The sequence below is a fragment of the Desmodus rotundus genome, chromosome 10, assembly GCF_022682495.2.
Source record: "Desmodus rotundus isolate HL8 chromosome 10, HLdesRot8A.1, whole genome shotgun sequence".
NCBI lineage: Eukaryota > Metazoa > Chordata > Mammalia > Chiroptera > Phyllostomidae > Desmodus > Desmodus rotundus.
Genome location: NC_071396.1, coordinates 24,794,333 through 24,813,061, shown reverse-complemented (window position 1 = coordinate 24,813,061; position 18,729 = coordinate 24,794,333). Strand labels below are relative to the sequence as shown.

Here is an 18,729-nt window from a genome sequence, read left to right as displayed (position 1 = left end):
TCAGCTGCATCCAACACTTTTTGCATTTTATTTCGCTGACATTTATTTTAGAATATTTCCTCATCTCCAATTCGTGACTTCATTAAAATCCTGCTGCTGAATTTCAAGACATGCACTTTCCCAAGAGATCTGATTGTTCCTTGGTTCCGGTTTAAATTTGCTGCGTTCAGAGTCCACAACCCTTATCTGCAATGACATCACCTTGGAAGATTCACACATGCACAATGAGGGGCCCGGTGGCGAGTTCTGCACACGTCACTGACGTCGAAACGGTTGACAGGTCTTGTCTTCTGTGGTTTTCATGGCCTTCCGTCCAGGGGATCTACCAAGTCTTGAGAGAAGGCAGAACCTTCGGTGGCTGTGGAGTTGCCTACTGCTTTAATTTTGCGAATCAATTGCTTTCTGAGGCTTTATTAGGAAAATGTATCATCCTTATGTCTTTCTTTGATAAGCTGCCCTTTGTCATTATTACATGGCCCTCATTACCTCTAATAACACAATCTGTCTATTTTATGCCACGTCAGCCTCTACGCAGACTGTTGGCAAACTATATTTTTCCATTCACTCTTGTTCAGCCTAACCGCATCTTTATATTAAAATTTCATCTCTTGTGGGGAATACGTGTGAGTCTGGCTTTTATACCCGTCCCTCAGTGTCCTCTAATTGGAAGGCTGCCTTTAGCATAACTGTTGATATTGCTGCATTCAGCAAACGAGTTTATTATAGGCTCATTCCCTCCGTTTTTATTCATCTCTGCGCCCATGTTCCTGCTTTCTTTGGGGTTACTTCAATATTATGTTATTTTTATCCCTTAGCTTTTTATCCATATATTTTCACTGTATTTTTAGTAGTTTCTCCAGGGATTACAAGATACATGCCTGGTTTTTCTGCTTCAAGTTAGCATTTTATTGCATCAAGCAAAACGGAAAAGCCTTGAAATGACTCAGGTCCTCTCCCTCTTGTATGTACCTCACCTACGGGCATCACGACGCTCACCAGACAACATCGTAACTGGTGCTTTCAACATTCCGTAAAGAACTTAGCAGAAGGAAAAGGTTTTTTGTACATTTGCCTGACTAGTTACCACTTCTGTAGCTCTTTCTATGTTCTTGTTCTATTTTTAATTTATTGATTTTTAAGCAGAGAGAAACATCAGTTGACCGCCTCCCTTACACATCGCGACCGGGGATCGAACCCACAGCCTCCTGGTGCACAGGACGTTGCTCCAACTCATGCGCCAACTCATGCGCCACCGGGCCAGGGCCCCGTCAGAAATTTTATAGATATTTGAAGTATTATATTTTTAATTTCTGACCTTTGCATTGGTTCTGTTTGGTAATTCCTGTTTCTTTCCTAGGAAGTCCCATGTTTTCACGTATTTCGATTGTGTTCTCCTTCCCTCGTTGAGCATACTTTTAATAGCTACTTTCCACATCTGGGTCATCCCGGGGTTGAGATCTCTTGTCTTTTTCCCTTAAAAATCGGTTATGTGTCCCTCACTCTCTAGAGGCCGAGTCCTTCAGGACTGTCCCCTGCATATTATCCACCGTAAGGTATGTAGATTCCAGGCCCATTAGAATCTTCTGGGGAACACTGATTTTTTTTGTTTGGTTGTTTGGTTTGGTTTAGAAGTTGGGCTGAGACCACAGCCGTTGTTGCTCCAGTTCACACATCCTAGAAGAGTCCGGGGCTGCCTCCCACAGGCCCGGGGCCACCGTCGGAGCTTTGTGCAAAGGCTTCAGCTTCTGCCGCCTTCGCTAAGCCTTGCTCTGTCCGTCTGTGCCTGCCCAGAGACCACCTCGCCCGGGAGATGGGCAGAGGCACGTGTAAACGGCTCTCCTGTCAGACTGGGCCTTTGCTAGGCTGGTGCAGGCCCGTCCCACACATGAGCTGTTCAGAAATGAGGCTGGTACTTGTGCAAATTCATGCCCAGAAATGGGGTGGGGCTCCTCTGGCTCTCTTCTGAGGGCCCCCCGCTGTCCGGCCCACAGCTGCTGCTCCTCTGGATGGGAAGGCAGGGACATTGGGTGGGAATTAGCCACCTCTGTCAGCACGCCACTGCACCATTAAAGCCTGCCCTGAGGGCAACCCGGGAGAGAGAAACAGGAACACCGCCCCTGAGGGTCCCTTCCCCGGGCATTGATGCCCCTCCACAACCCTCCAGATTTCGTTTATTTTTCAGAACCTAGGGGTAGTTGATTTTTGCATTTTGTCTGGCATTTCAGGTGTAACCAGAGGGAGAATTGGATTTTCATAGGTTCACAGCCACCCCCTGGCAAAATGGAAGCTCAGCCCTCTTTCTTATTCTGAAAGCCAGTTAAATTGCCGTCTTCAACCCTGGCTGGTGTGGCTCAGTGGATTGAGTGCCAGCCTTGGAACCAAAGGGTTGCTGGTTTCATTCCCAGTCAGGGCACATGCCTGGGTTGCAGGTCAGGTCCCCAGTAGGGGGCACACGAGAGGCAATCACACACTGGTGTTTCTCTCCCTCTTTATCTCTCTCTTAACTTCTCTAAAAATGAATAAATAAAATCTTAATTTTTTTTAATTGCCCTCTTCGGCTAACTTGTAGATTTAAAAAGATTAAATGAGCTACTTTTCCAGTGCCAAGTCCCTCCCCCCCCAACTGACCTCTGCACCCATAATCACCACCAGGGATTGGGCAGGGCACAGAGAGGGCTTCATGTGCCCCTTGGAGCTCTCCACTGGGTAGGAGAGGCCAGTGCAGGTCACAGATTCTGGGTGAAGAGGGACAAATGCACGTCAGCCTTACCCCTGTCACAACGGAGAGGAAATGCCTAAAATCACCTCCGTGACCAGAGACTGCACGGGATGTCCTCGTTCAAAAGGTCAAGTAGGAAGCCCATGTGTTCTTCAGGTCCTTCGATCAGATACCCTCGGCTCTACTTTTCCTGGGTGAGTTTCCTTTTTTCATGATAGCCTATCTTATTTTGAAACTGTCTCCATCAAAATCCGACCTGAGCAGCCCCGGCTGGTGTGACTCAGTGGATTGAGTGCCGGCCGGCCTGTGAACCAAAGGGTCGCTGATTTGATTCCAGTCCGGGCACCTGCCTTGCTTGCAGGTCAGGCCCCCAGTAGGGGGCGCGCGAGAGGCAACCGCAGACTGATGTTTATCTCCCTCTCTTTTTCCCTCCCTTCTCCTCTCTAAAAATATATAAATTTTAAACATTTTTAAAAATCTGACCTGAGCAAGGCACTCGGATTTTTAAAACCTCTAAAACAGAGTGAGAGTTCTTACACATCTCACAGCTGACACACTCTACTATTTTCACAAACATTGGAATACATCACCATTGGAAGGATTTCCATTGAACTTGAATTACACCGTTATTTTTGAAGACTGTGAGAGCTATCAACAGGTTACAAGCTCTAACAAAGAGCTTGTTGGGTTTTTGTTTTTTTTTTTTGCTACATACATTTAAAAATAAAAATGGCCCTGGCCAGGTGGCTCAGTTGGTTGGAGCATCATCCCATACACCAAAAGGTTGCGGGTTCGATCCCTGGTCGGGGTGCGCACGGGAGGCAGCTGGTCGATGTTTCTCTCTCTCTCTGTGTCTATCCCGCCCTTTCCTCTCTCTCTAAAATCAATAAATGTATCCTTGGGTGAGGATTAAAAACAACTGATAAGGAGCTTGTTATGAATCATTTTTTACAACAAACAGTTACAAATAAAAATGTCTATGTGTCCACTCTTCCCAGAATGCACGTCTTCCCGGGGACCCTACTGACAATCCTGTCTGCAAGATGGCGTCACCCCTGGGAGGCTGGGCGACAGGAGAGAGCAGCACCCAGGTGACCCTTACACTGGTGTGCCTGCGGCAGAAGTCAGTGACCAGCCTCATCCCCGTGCTGGTCCCAGACTCTGGAATCTGAGGCCATTTGGAGGCCATCTGCCATTTAGACACTTCACCAATTACAACTTACAAACAGGCGATAGACATATGATAAAATGCCCAATGCTACTCATCATCAGAGAGATGCAAATTCAAACCACAATGAGATATCACCTCCCACCTGGCAGAACAGCCACCATCAATAAATCCACAAACAACAAGTGCTGGCGAGGTTGTGGAGAAGAGGGCACTCCTGTGTACTGTTGGTGGGAATGCAGACTGGTGCAGCCACTGTGGAAAGCAGGATGGAGATAACCTCAAAACATTAAAAATGGACCTGCCTTAGGACCCAGAGATCCCACTTCTGGGAATATAGCTGAAGGAACCCAAAACACTCATTTGAAAGAACATGTGCAGCCCTATGTTCATTGCAGCGTTATTTACAGTCGCCAAGATATGGAAGCAGCCCAAGTGTCTACGAGAGACGAGTGGATAAAGAAGAAGTGGTGCATTTATACAATGGAATATTACTCAGCCATTAAAAAGAATGAAATCTTGCCATTTGCAGCAGCATGGATGGGCCAAGAGGGTGTTATGCAAAGTGAAGTAAGTCAGAGAAAGAAAGACAAACACCATACGATCTCACTCCTAGGTGGAATCTAAAGAGCCAAATAAACAAACGAACAAGATTCAAACAGACTCATAGATACAGACGACAGACTGATGGTTTGCAGATGGGAGCAGGTGGGGGCACTGGGTGAAAAGGGGGGAGAGAGTAAGAAGTTCAAACCGGCAGTTACAGAACAGTCACGGGGATGTAACGTACAGGGAACGCAGTCGATAATATTGTAACAACTGTGTATGGTGTCAGATGGGTCATTGAAATACCAGGGGGATGACTGCTTTGTAAAATACGTGATGGTCTGGGCACCATGCTGTACACCGGAAACTAATACAAATAATACTGAATGTCAACTGTAATTGAAAAATAAATAAATAAAGGCATCTATAATTTAAAAATGATGGTGTGGCTCAATGGATTGAGCACCGGCCTGCAAACCAAGGGGTGATCAGTTCAGTTCCCAGTCAGGGCACGTGCCTGGATTGCAGGCCAGGTCACCAGTAGGGGGCGCATGAGAGGTGACCACACATTGTGTTTCTCTTCCTCGTTTTTCTTAAAAATATAAATAAATAAATAAATAAATAAATAAATAAATAAATAAAAATGAATTCTCTTTTTGTATACCATGAAGGAGAAACACAGAAGTGACTTCAGTAATTACTGCAAAACACCAAATTCACGAAACGAAATTTATTTTTGTGGCGTGTTTATCATTGCCGAAGTGCTGTTTTCTTTTTTAAGGCAAGAAGAACAAGCGTTGCTGTTCTTGAACTCAGGAACCGAACACGTGGGAGTCACTTTGGGGCGGAGCCCATGGATGCCACTGTGCGCTCTGCCGGCGCATCTCAGAAGGAACTTCCCAGGGAACGGCTGTTCTCCCACATGTTCACGTCACGTCATTGCTCAGGTGACCGTGGCATTTCTCAAGACAGGAGAGAATATGACATATGTGACTTGTATATTATAAGCCATAGGTCTTATGCATGAAGGTGACTTATACTACATAGTAACTTATGCAAGAAAATGGTGGTCATGACCGGTGCGGGTCAGTGGGTTGGGCATCATCCCACAGGATGAAGGGTCGCTGGTTCGATTCCCAGTCAGAGCACATGCCTAAGGGTATGGGTTTGATCTCCAGTTAGGGACGTTCAAGAGGCAACCAACTGATGTTTCTCTCCCTCTCTTTCTCCACCCCCCCTTACCCTCAAAAATATTTTTGAGACAAGAAAATGGTGGATGGTCAAGGGGGATTTGGACAGCTTCCAAGAAGCCTGTTTGGAATTTGGCATGAGTGATTACCCATAAACATGAAATTATTACCTGCAGCCTACAAATTAGAGCCTTGATCCTATTATTAGCACTGTGATTACTTTTGGTGGCAGAGCCAGGGCACAGCAAAAGAAGTCCCTCTGGCAGAGACACAATGAAATCCCGTCACACGGGAAGCCTTTCAAAACCTCCTGGACACCCGAGGAGGAAAAGAGCTATGGCATAAGTGTGCCGGCCCAGGGAACTCATTGTTTAGGAAACCAGAAATCACTAAAGCTTTGGGAAGCAAAATTATTATTATATTTTGCTTTCTTTTCAGTTCAAGATTCTGATAACAAGAGTCTCGCAAGGAACCTTCCTCAACGGGTCCTTCTGAGAGCCACCCTGCATACAGCGCCTGGGACAGTTGTGATGACTGCCAGACCCCTGGACACGCGATGTCCAGGAAAGAAGCAGCCACGTTGAGACAGGAGGAGAGGCAGAGACTACGAACGAGCTGGTCCCACACCCACATGTGGAGGTTCAAAATCAGGAGGGATTATCTCAGCGGCGGACATTTGCCCCAAGAAATGAGGCGTCCCAGCTCCACAGCAGCTCCCCCCAAGCCAGGGTTCCAGAGCCAGGAAGAGAAATCGCGTAACTTCTGGCTGTGAAAACCAGAGGGGATGGTGGCTGAGTGAGACAGAGGAGTCTGGAGTCGCAGGTGTTCCTCTTAAAGGGCCCGCACATTATGTGAACTCACTAGCTCTGAGCCCCAGCGCTGAAACGCATCGGGGACCTACGGGGAGGAACTGCGTTGTCTGGCTTCAGGGTGAGAGCTAGAGGAGAAGCTTTCTCTCAGACAGAAGTGCTGGCAGACGCCATTGTTCCTTTGCTGGGCCCGCCCCCACCCAGCCCCCCGGTGCAGGTGGGCACCAAATCTAAGCCACCACCAAACTTACCATGTCCTGGGGATTCCCTGAGACCCCATCCCACCCCACCCACCTCTCACACAGGCCAGAACCTCTTTCAGTGGCTGATCCAGGCAAGCAGCCTTCCTTGGCCCAGGCTGTGGGCTTTGCTATCATCTCCCAAAGGTTCACAAACCCCAAACAAGCAGCATCTGGCCCCGGCATGCTCTGTACCTTTTGCTAAGCAGCCCCAGGCCAAGCACTAGGGGTCATCTGCCAGGGGTCAGTTCACAGCTTGGCCTCTCCCAGGCACCTCCCAGCCCAGCAGAGGTGACAACCATACACAGATTACTTTGTAGCTCCTACCAGGTGCTCCAGCACAGGGCACCGGCAGTGGCTGACCTTGACCTCCACCTCCCAAGAGGCCCCAGAACCAACACACCCAGTGGACACCTTCAGAGCACACCAGAGCTCCGCCCAACCACCTCCCGGAATGACGCACCCAAAAGGCAGCCTCAGCAGGCAGCAGAGTCCCGATAAAGCAAATCTCGCTCTGTGGGGTCAGCCCCTGCACAACGGTGTGGCCTCTGTAGTCGGAGACAGTCCTCACAGCCGGTCGGCCTGAGAATCAGTCTCTCCTGCTGCGGTGCTGGCAGCGATCAGGGTTCGACTACAGCTGGAAGGCGCACACAACCCACACCAGGGACACCCCTGGAGCACCCGGCTCAGGAGCCCAGGGAAACTGCACCTCTGGGCCCCACAGGACACCTGCTATGTAAGGCTACTCTCTACTAAGCCTGGGAGATGGAACAGCTCTATTTAATACACAGAAACAAACACAGGGAGGCTGCCAAAACAGGGAGACAAAGAAACATGGACCAAATGAAAGAACAGATGAAAAATCCGAAAAAGAACTAAATAAAATGGAGACAAACAATCTGTCAAATGCAGAGTTCAAAACGCTGGTTTGAAAGATGCTCAGTGACGCCCTGGCTGGTGTGGCTCAGTGGATTGAGTGCCAGCCTGTGAACCAAATGATCGCCAGTTCGATCCCCAGTCAGGACACATGCTTAAGTAGTGGGCCAGGTCCCCAGTAGGGGGCGCATGAGAGGCAACCATACATTGATGTTTCTCTCCTTCTCTTTCTCCCTCCCTTCCCCTCTCTCTAAAATTAAATAAATAAACAAGAAAACGTGAGATGGAGGGAAACACGAAACTCTGAAAACTAATTGTGCAAAAAGAGCTGTGAGAAACTTGTGAGAACTAGAGAAAAATAAGAAGCGAAGCCAAAAGCAACTGCCATTCCCCGGATCTCGGATTCCCTGTACTCACAAAAATCAATGCCAAATTGATTGCCTCAAAAATTTATGTTCACTCATCTGCAGTTTAAAAGGCTGGCCCATCGACAAGCAGGTCAAAATACTGTTAACTGTGAGTTATTTTAGGAAAGCAAGGCTATGCATGGAAAACCTTTGTTAGAACAAGAAAAATACAAATTGGTCATAAATGTTGTGAAGATAATTGCTGGCTGCTTCCTGAAAAAGAAATCCACTTCCAAGAAAGGCTCTAAACGTTAAAAGAATTAGAGGCACAAACAAAAGCGTACGGAGAAAAACACGTAAGTACAAAAAAATTAAATGTCAGCCTAGGACTGCTGTGATGTGCAAATGTGTTATAGCTATTGTTTCATTTAAATTTACCATTACTTTTGCCATATAATACATTTCTACAGTTAAAAAAAAAAACAACTGAATACAGCCCTGACCTGTGTGGCTCAGTGAGGTGGGTGTCATCCTGAAAAGCAAGCAAAAAGTCGCTGGTTCAGTTCCCTGTCAGGACACACGCCGGGTTGTAAGTTCAATCCCCGGTCGAGGTGCGTACAGGAAGCAAACAATCGATGTTTCTCTTTCACATCGATGTTTCTCTCCCTCTCGTTTTCTCTCTCTCTCCCTCTTTCTTAAATAAATAAATAAATATTCCAGTTTCTACCCAGTCAACACAAAGTATAAAATTGAGAAAAATATGGCCCAAACCCAATGAAATAGCAAGGGACACCTGGAGCAAACGTGTCATTGCGGCGGACACTTCCTAAATCATGAAACCAGGAACCAGGATGTCCCCCTCCACACTCGGTGTGCTTGGTGTGGAGAGGACACTTGGAAGAGAAAAGGTGACATTTCTGAGGAGGGAACTGAGGACGCAGAATATAACTCGCAGCTTCCTGGGAGACGGGAAGGGCCCACGGGAGTCACATGGTTACATCTACCCAGCCCATCACGGGCGAAGTCACGAAGGTCACACAGCCACAGGTCCTGTCTCACAAGCAGTGAAAAGGATGAGCGGGAAGGTTTGCACCTGGAGAGGATTACGAACAAGTGGGTTTGTCACCTGCAAGTTCGGGCGACGAACGTGAGGCATTTGGAGAACTTGAGGGAACTTTGACGCCACTAAACCTGTGCATCTGAGAAGGTCACCGGTTTATAAACCAAGTTCCTAGACTGAGACGCTTTGGGAGTGAACGTAACAACTATAACTAGAACAATACACGTTATTCACTCTTTCCTTGAAGGCAGCCTTTTCCACGGTAATATAGAAAATGTAGATAAATGTTACACAGAATGAAAGAGATAACCAAGCTGTTACCCCGTAAACCAGCTGGAAGACATCACTTTGCCCCAAAGCCCATTTAGAGCAAATTCTCCTTTATCTCAAATGAGTCGCGAACGAGTTGACAAACCCCAAAGATAATTCAAGGGGGGGAAAAAACCCACTGGCTATCAAGCCAATTTTATCAGAAATATTCAGGTGGCTGAGATGAAAAAAATTAACTAGGTTTACTTAAAATAGTCTAATTAGCCCTGGCTGGTGTGACTCAGTGGATTGAGTGCCAGCCTGCAAACCAAAGGGTCGCTGGTTCAATTCCCAGTCAGGGCACATGCCTGGGTTGTAGTCCAAGTTGCCAGTAGGGGGGCATGCAAGAGGCAACCACACACTGATGTTTCCCTCTCTTTCTCCCTTCCTTCCCCTTTCTCTAAAATAATAAATAAAAAATTTTAATAGTCTAATTATAACCTCCAAAGTCTCCAAAGAAACACTTTGACTTTCTTCATGCACTAAATAAAATATAAACTCTAAAAACTAGGTAGAAGATCATTCTCCAAAGTTCTAAAGTCTCACCTCCATCAGAACAAAGAGCGCCGCAAAGAACAGAAGTGTTGCCCACTCCACTCGGTGAAGAATTATCTCAAAATCATGGATATCAGCTAAAATCAGCAACCAGATGGCACCCAGAATAGCGATCCACCCTGAAAGACAAATAAATGGACACGGAGCTGTAGTGTGTTAAAAAAAAAAAAAAAAAGATGCAGCAACACCCAGAGAGAGTGACCCAATGTGGTGACTGTGAGCAGGTCTCACCCAAAGGTGGTCTTTTACAGAGACCTTAAGGGTGAATACAACATCGCAGGTGAGGAAGGGGAGGGTGTTCAAGGCAAAAGCGCCCAAGGACAGAGCAAGCACTGAGGCCAAGTTGGAGCGACAGCAGCGAAAGAGTGGACAGCAGTCCCACCAAACACCTAAATCTGGTCATGACCCCAAGATCCAAACACTGTCCCCTGCAGAATGACACCTCTTGTTGTAAATCACGACGCAGCAGTCCCTGTGGTAACATAATGTTTCCCATTACCAGTCTACGTTCAAGGTCAGACAGCCTGCACTAGAAGACGGCACCGTCAAGGGCTCTGAGCCGTAAAAGGACGGACCCGTCCGGGTGGGCTGGTGAGTGTCTGAGCGCACGTGGGACAGCAATGACACGCGGCTGCTGCTGGCCCGCCTCGAGGGGCGCCTCCGTCCAGCCGCCAGGCTCACACTGTGGGCCGCTCTGGCCAAGGGTTGCTGCTTTTCCACAGGAGATGCCACAAGGTACACTTGCTTCCTTGTATTGGCCCAACTTGCGTCTTCTGGTTGCAAGCTTTCATTTCACCGGCTGCTTCTGAACGCCTGCTCTTGTGTCCAAGCCCACGTCAAATGCTGCCTTCCACGAGAGGCGTTTCCCGGTCTTTTTGACTGGATGTGATCTCTTCCTCCTCCTCTTCCTCCTCCTCTTCCCCCTCCTTTTCCTTCCCCTTCGTCCACTTCCTCCTCTCCCTCCTTCTTCTCCACTTCCTCCTCCTCTTCCTCCCACCTCTGCGTCGGGCTGTCAGCACTCTGAAATTCAGCGTCTTACTTAACTGCACAGTCCTCACCGCACTCCCGTGAGTCCGCACAGACCCAGCCCCCTGGGATGGGGGACTGATGAGGGCAGGGGTCTCTGGACCAGCCTGCAACAGTGCCGCATGAATGAATGGCTGAATAAATAAATGAATGATTTCACTGAAGTTACTTACTTACTGGAAGTTAGCGGACGTAGGAAACACATTAGGGACTTTGGGGGACATCCGTCCAGTTTGCAATGACCTCCTTTCTCTAAGCACTACATCTCCAGCCACTCTAAGTCATGTTGGACCAGGTGGCCCCTGTCCCTGCGGGTCACAATTTCTTGTTAGAAAAGGAAGCTAACCCAACTTGGGCCAATCAGGGAATTGGGAATTCAGAATAGCCTTTTCTCGTCCTGGCTGGTGTGGCTCAGGGGACTGCACGCCGGCCTGTGAAACAAAGGGTCGCCAGTTCAATTTCCAGTCAGGGCACTTGCCTGGGTTGTGGGCCAGGTCTCCAGTAGGGGGCACGTGAGAGAGACAACTGATTGATGTTTCTCTCACACATCCATGTTTCTCTCCCTCTCTTTCTCCCTCCCTTCCCCTCTCTCTAAAAATACACAAAATAACCTTTTCTCTCTGTGTGGCTGACATTGAGACCCTATAAATCAAGAAACAAATGAGACTATTATGATTCTGCCATGAACAGACAAAAGACCAAAAAAAGAACCGACCACGCATGGAGAAGCGGGAGGCTAGGCAAAGAGAACCGAGTGTTTGGGGAGGGGCCGCTCCCTGAAAGAGGGAGCCTTTTTGCTTCTGAGTCTGCCGCCCCAGGGCCCCTCGGCCCAGCATCTGCCACTTCGCGCGGTATCATCCCGACAATCTGATTTTGATTGAGGCTGATCAGGCGGCTGAAAAGACCTTTGAAGAGACCACAGTCCAATTACTGGACAGCGGGACACCGAGGGACACCCGCAATTTCGAAACCATAATCAGGGAAATATAATCACAGAGAAATCTCTGGAATTGAAATCTAATCAAACATATTGTGAGGAAAACCCCAGGGGGCGGAGGGGCGGATATTCTGAATTAATTATCAAAACAAGAAGACCTGGGACATTGCTCATCAAGGTGATCAATTTTAAGGCCAACATTAACGTTCTCAAGGCAGCTCATGGATACTTTTTATAGTCTCGGAATCAGCTATCTGCAATTCTAGAATTAGTTGAGAGGATGGCGTTTTTTATAAGCTTCTGTCAAAATTCCATAAAACCTGACATGAATTGAAATGAGGTCATATGTGGTCTTTGTTATCCCATCTCGCACACACGGTCACGTTTTGCTGCGGAAATATGCGTGCTGAGATCACGGGGCGCTGGCGTTGGGCCTCTCGGGGCGGGTGCTGTGGCATTACCCACCATACGGTACGGGCAGTGAATGGTGTTCGTAGACTACAAACAAAATATCTGAATTTTGAAACATATCTGGCACCACGAGTTTCAGATAAGGACTGGGGGACCTGTGTGTGACAACTGAGCTACCTGGAGTCACCTCCAGGGCATGCAGTGAGGTGAAGACCCCTAAATATCACCCTGGCCAGGTGGCTCAGTTGGTTGCAACGTCGTCCCGTTCGCCAACAGGGGTTGCAGGTTCGATCCCCGGTACGGGCGTGTATGGGAGGCAACCAACCTCTCTCTCCCTCTCAATCAATCAATAAAAGTAAAAGATTTTTTTAAATATGGCTATTTCTATAAAGACCCCTGGCAAATGCTAACCAAACTCATGCATACTCCCAAATATCTTTTGGTTTTTCAAAGGCAGGCTATTGTTCGTAAAAGTGGAACCTCAAATAAAATTAGAAATGAAATAATCCGTGAACACTAAAAAGAACAATCTATTCTGAACCCCTCGGCCCACCAAGGCCAGTTTTATTGTATTTGCTTAATTACCACCTAACATTCTTATAGCGACTAAAGGCTTATAATGTTAAACTTAACTATGTCTGAAGTGAAATTCAAAATAATTATGCTGCACCCGTAATTTACAGATGTACTCCTCCCAAGACAAATAAAATCCATGACATTTTTAGCACTCCAGCTTTACATTCTTTCTTATGACCCCAAGATCCTGTGGATCAGCTCCCACAGGCGGGGACAGAGAACACCTGTCAGCTTATCGCCAAGGGCGGGCCACCCAGCCAATTGGGTGTGAGATTCCTTAAGGCGATGAATCCTGAGAGTCTGTGACAGCGAACTAGAAAGGCAGACATGCAGGCAAAAGATTGCGCGTCAAGTGCTACATGAAAGACTAGAAAAGGAGTTTTCTGCGCATGACAGCAAAGGGAAACTGAGTCGCATGCTAATGATTGCAGTGGGAGCCAAGGACCCAAGAAGCCTGGGTCACATTATCTGTCTAGTGTGCAAAGTGAAGAGGTTTTGCTTTCTACAGAAAATTATATCCGTCAAATGTTTCAGCAAATCAAGTTGTTTCCAAAAGATTTTTAAATAGCAGAGCCCACTTTTGAAAGCAAGCCAAGTGCAAAGCTTTGGCTAAAACAAAAAACACCTTGCCACCACTGAAATTCATCGTCCTCATAAATCTGCCCTTCACGGAGGGCGGATTTTGGAAGCGGTTATGTTTCACGTTCATTAAGCAATGACCTCCCAAGAGCCCTGGCTGGTGTGGCTCTGTGGGTTGGAGTGTCGTCCCATAAACCAGAAGGTCGCAGGTTTGATTCCCAGTCAGGGCACATGTCTGGGTTGTGGGTTTGGTTCCTGGTCAGGGTGCATACAAGAGGCAACCAATCGATGTTTCTCTCCGTCCTTCTTCCTCCCTTCCCCTCTCTCTAAAATCAATAAGCATGTCCTTGGGTGAGGATAAAATTTTTGAAAAATTAAAAATGTTAATAATGACCCTCATAGAGATACCCGTCGAGTGAATTAGAAAACCCTCAGGAAAATGCCACGTGTTCCTGCAACGCGGGAGGGTGCAGGGTTCACAAGGTATCACAGCGCCACCTGCTGGTGACCAGGTGGGTATGGGCCATGGACCCCGACACAGGGCTCAGACAGTGGGAAGTGATAGTGTCACAGTGAAAATGAGAGCCACCTCCCCCCTGTGCACCGGGGGCAGGCGACTCTGAGGACCAGAACAGAGGTACAATCTGAGACGGACAGGGGGCTGGGGAGACTCAGGCCCTGCTGCCATGACTTCCTGTCTTTTCTGGGGGGTAAGGGGGTGCTTATCCAGGAACAGTATAGAGATGTGTTACAACCTGGGCTGTGGCTCAGTGGATTGAGCACCCTCCTGAGAACCAAAGGGTTGCCGGTTCGATTCCCAGTCAGGGCACATACCTGGGTTGCAGGCCAGATCCCCAATTGGGGGTATGCGAGAGGTAACCACACATTGATGTTTCTCTCTCTCCCTGCCTTCCCCGTGTCTAAAAGTAGATAAATAAAATCTTTCTTTTTTAAAGATTTTTTAAAATTTATTTTTAGACAGAGAGCAAGGGAGGAAGAAAGAGAGGGAGAGAAAGACTTTCCCCGTTCCCTGGAAGGCTGGCCACCCTCCACACCCTCCACCTCTGCCCTCCCTGGCCCCGCCGCATCACCAGGGTCTGAGAACGACCTTGAAACCTCCCCTTCCGGTTGTGATGTCAAGTGCAAAGTGTAGCAACGAAACCCACCAACAGCGGCGAGACTCACCCAAGTCAAGATGGACGCCGGGGACGAAGGAGTTGAGGAAGAACATGAGGATGACGACGCCCAGCACCAGCAGGCACTTGGCCAGCAGGATCCTGTCCGATACCCTGTGCTGAGAGAGAGGACAAGGCTGTCCCAACTCCTGCCACGTGGCCATCGTCCCACGTGACCCGAGTCACTGCAAAGTTCTCCTTAGGATGAGAACGGAAAGACCTTGAACTCGAAAGCAGAGAAGGAAGAAATGTGTTGTAAGGAAAGCCATACAGATTTGGGATGAGAGCATTCAAAATCCATACAGAAAATGAACACGGGAACTTCAAAACACAGTGTGATCCTTTTGCCGACACCTGGCTAAGTGGCTTTTCAATAGGACACCGAGCGCGTCCCGCTGGTCCCAGCCCCACTATGGGAGGGAGGAGGGACATTGAGCAAGGCCACTGGGGAGACGACATGTGAGGCCCAGGGACCTGGCCCTTCAAGACACGTGCATTTGCACAGGTTCTGTGTGCTTGTCACCTTTCAGGGCGAATTTCCCTCCCTCCATTCACATCCTGGCCCACGGCGGTACCGAGGGTCACCCATTCCGGCAATGACGTGAGCCTGCTCTTTTCTACTTGATAACACAGTATCCATGGAATACTGTGTCCCAGTTGTCTCGGGGACAAGAGAAGGAGCCAGAAGGCACTCTCTGCTCTTTGGCAGCTTCATTAACCTAGGAGGGGCAGACCTACAGCCCGTGGGCCTGGGCCACAGAGCAAGATGGAGCCAGGTCCCCCATGGGTGCTGCGCTCCGAGGCCACGGCTGTGTGGGGCTGCGGCAGGGAGTGAGGTCCCCGAGCCACACGGGTGGCAGCAGTGGTCCTGCCCCACCTCACCAGGCCCCTGTGAGAATCGTGTTCCACGGTGTCAACTGTCAATCAGGCTGTGTCCTTTCCGAGGCTAGTCCCACGGTGCATCCGTCTGCTTGTCTGTTCAGGCACCCACAGACATCTAGCTATGGGCGTGGGCCCAGGAACAGGTAGGTAGATACAGGTGTGAGCAGAGACATGGAGATGGATGCAGGTATTGATGTTCTCTCTCGGCTTCTCTGCTCACACAGGTCAAGTTGCTGCATAAAAATCACAAGCAGCCCTGGCCGGGTGGCTCAGATGGCTGGAGCATCGTGCTGTGCACCAAAAGGTTACGGGTTCGACTCCCAGGCAGGGCAACTACCTTGGCTGCAGGTTCAATCTCCAGTTGGGGCGTGTATGGGAGGCCACTGATTGATGGTTCTTTCTCTTTCTATGTCTGTCTGTCTCTCTCTCTATGTCTCTCTCTCTATTTGTCTCTTTCTCCCTCATATTCTCGACTGAGGATTTAAAATGAAAACAGCCCCGGTGGCTGTGGCTCAGTGGATTGCACCCCTGTCCCACCTCCGAGGAGGACCAGCTTTGCTGGCTGAGTCTGTCCAGTGGCCACCCAGGAGGCAAGGGGAAGGCCCCTGGCCAGGCGCGAGGGGAGGTGCGGCGCCTGCCCTGCAGCCGCGTCACCCACAGAGAGCGGGCCTGAGCCCGGCGCTCTGGGCCCAGACACTGAGAAGTAACAGCGGAGCAAACACAGTCCCGCGCAGCCCATGCCGGTCTGTTATTTCGGGTGTCCATCCAGTTGTTCCTCTGCTTGTTATCTGGCCGGGAAGTCAGGGCCCAGCGCCTTGTTCTCCCTCCTACCTCTGCCCCGCAGAGAGAACTGGGTCTCCTCCCCAACCCACAGCCACAGCCACGCGGGCCGGCAGGGCAAGCAGGGCCTGGATAAACCCGGAGCCTAGAAAAGTGTCACTGCCACCCCTTCATCCCTAACCCTGACCATCTGTCTGAATGGGACAGAGCTGGGAGGAGGGACCACAGTCCCCCAACCCCCAAAGAACGCATCACTCACCAGGACCCCAACACCCGCATCTCCTTTGGCCAAGGACAAAACGTTCCCATCATCTTTAGAGACTGGGCGTTCGATCTCTCCCCAGGAAGGAAACTGCATGCATTTAAAATGTCATAAAACTACCCGTGAGTCCCAGTGGATCCTGAGTGGATCTCAGCCAGCTGGGGCGGGGCAGGGCATCGTGTGTGCTTGGGTGGGCTGGGAAAGTCCACCCAGGCTGGCAGTGGAGCAAAAATGCCCAAATGAGCTTTGCCTCCAGCACTGAGAGCCATAGGACAGAACACGCCCATGTCCCCTTTCGTCCCTAACACCTTCCTTGGCCCCCACCTTCCTCACTCACACCCTGGGAGCCCCCCACCTTTGAGACCCAGAGGGCCAGGCACCCGCTAGCCTTCCCTGAAGCCACCTCAGCCACAGAAAAGGCCATACCACCTCCGAGGGAAGGTAAATCGTGTCCTCTTTGGCCTGGGGAAAAACATAAACCTGCCATATTCAAAAAACGTTTTTCCCATTAACTCCTGGAAATAGCTTATGTCTTGTGTACAATTACAGAGGGGAAAAAGAGAGATGATTTTCCACTGTAATTTCATGGGCAGGAAAGAAAAGGCCTGACCCTCATCACGCAGTAAGTCACACAATGGAGGACTACTCGGCTGTAACAGAGGGAACTCTTAACCTTGGCGACAGCGTGGGTGGACCGGGACAGTATTGTGCTGAGTGAAATAAGCCAGTCAGAGAAAAACAAATACCATGTGATCGCACTCACGTGGAATCGAATGAACAAAATAAACTGATGAATGAAATAAAAACAGAGGCAGAGACACATGGAACAGGCTGACAGCAGTCAGAGGGGAGAGGGAGGAGGCTGGATGACAGAAGGGGAAAGATTAGCCAAAGAATATTTACGCAATGGTGTGGTGAGGGCCGGGGGAAGGGGGAGTGGGAGCTGGAAGGAGGGGAGCAAAGGAGAGAAGGGGGACATCTGCAATAGTGTTAACAATGGAAAATAAAGAAAAAAAGAAATAAATCACCCTGGCTGGTATGGCTCAGTGGATTGAGCACCAGCCTGCAAACCGAAGGGTCGCAGGTTCGATTCTCAGTCAGGGCACATGCCTGGGTTGCGGGCCAGGTTTCCCCCCGTGCAGGGCATGCAAGAGGCAACCACACACTGATGTTTCTCTCTCTCTCTCTTTCTCCCTCCCTTCCTCTCTGTCTAAAAACTAAACAAATAAAATCTTTTTTAAAAAAGAAAAGAAAAAAAGTCCCTGAGGAAAGAAACCACAGTACCTTTTTTTGCAGCTCCTGGATATTGGTCTCCCAGTTCTTATCTTCCTGTGAGATTTGTCTGAAACACAAGGAAACTCATTATCCTCCTGGTGATACTGAGCAGTGACATCAGCAGGGCATGGCCAGCAGCTTCTGGTGCACTGGATGCCGCCCCCGGGGACACCTGATGGGGCCATGTCACAAGGCACATGGAAAGTGGCCGGCGGACCTGGGTTTATGGACTGCGCAAGATGCTTGCTCTGTATTTCCAAGGAAGAGCAACACACGGAAGTGATGGGGCTATTTGATGAAATGTGTGTGAGTGCAAGTCCAGGGCACATCAGAACACTGGCCAAAATATGAACAAGGAATGATGGACGCTAAGCTGCCCTTGCTTACCTCTGCTTACTCTCTAATTTTCTGAAGTAAAGAAAATGCCACTTTTGCCCTGGCGGGTATAGCGCAGCTGGTTGGAGCATTTCCCTATATGCCAAGTTTGATTCCAAGTCAGAGCACATGCCTAGGTTGTGGGTTCGATCCCCAGTGAGTGCGCATGTGAGAAGCAACCGATCAATGTTTCTCTCTCTCTCTTTCTCCTCTCCCCCCTTTCTTCTCTCTAAAATCAATAAAAAATATATATATCCCCAGGTGAGGATTTAAAAAAATGAACTGAGACCCTGACTGATGTGGCCCAGTGGATTGAGTGCAGGCCTATGAATCAAAGGGTCGCTGGTTCGATTCCCAGTCAGGCCACATGCCTAGGTTGCAGGCCAGGTCCCCAGCAGGGGGCGCACAAGAGGCAACCACACATTGATGTTTCTCTCCCTCTTTCTCTCTCCCTTCTCATCTCTAAAAATAAATAAATAAAATCTTTTTAAATTTTTTTTTAAAAATGAACTGCGTATGGTCGAATATTCTTTGAGCTCCCTGAAAATCAAATACAGGAAGAATATTTTTTTGTATTAGTTTGTAGCATTCATTATTTTCAATTCTTGCTATGCAATGAGTGTGATGTGTAGC

The 18,729-nt window shown here is 48.9% G+C and overlaps 1 protein-coding gene across 1 annotated transcript in view; it reads right to left on the bottom strand.

The window, feature by feature from the left end:
- The window catches only part of OCA2 (OCA2 melanosomal transmembrane protein), a 147,591-nt gene that overhangs the window by 62,004 nt on the left and 66,858 nt on the right, over nucleotides 1–18,729 (bottom strand). The window contains exons 17-19 of the mRNA XM_024561890.3: nucleotides 17,731–17,788; nucleotides 14,533–14,641; nucleotides 9,810–9,937 (exon numbers count right to left, since the gene is read on the bottom strand). Coding sequence (XP_024417658.2) covers nucleotides 9,810–9,937; nucleotides 14,533–14,641; nucleotides 17,731–17,788 — 295 coding nt within the window. The remainder of the gene's footprint in view (nucleotides 1–9,809; nucleotides 9,938–14,532; nucleotides 14,642–17,730; nucleotides 17,789–18,729) is intronic.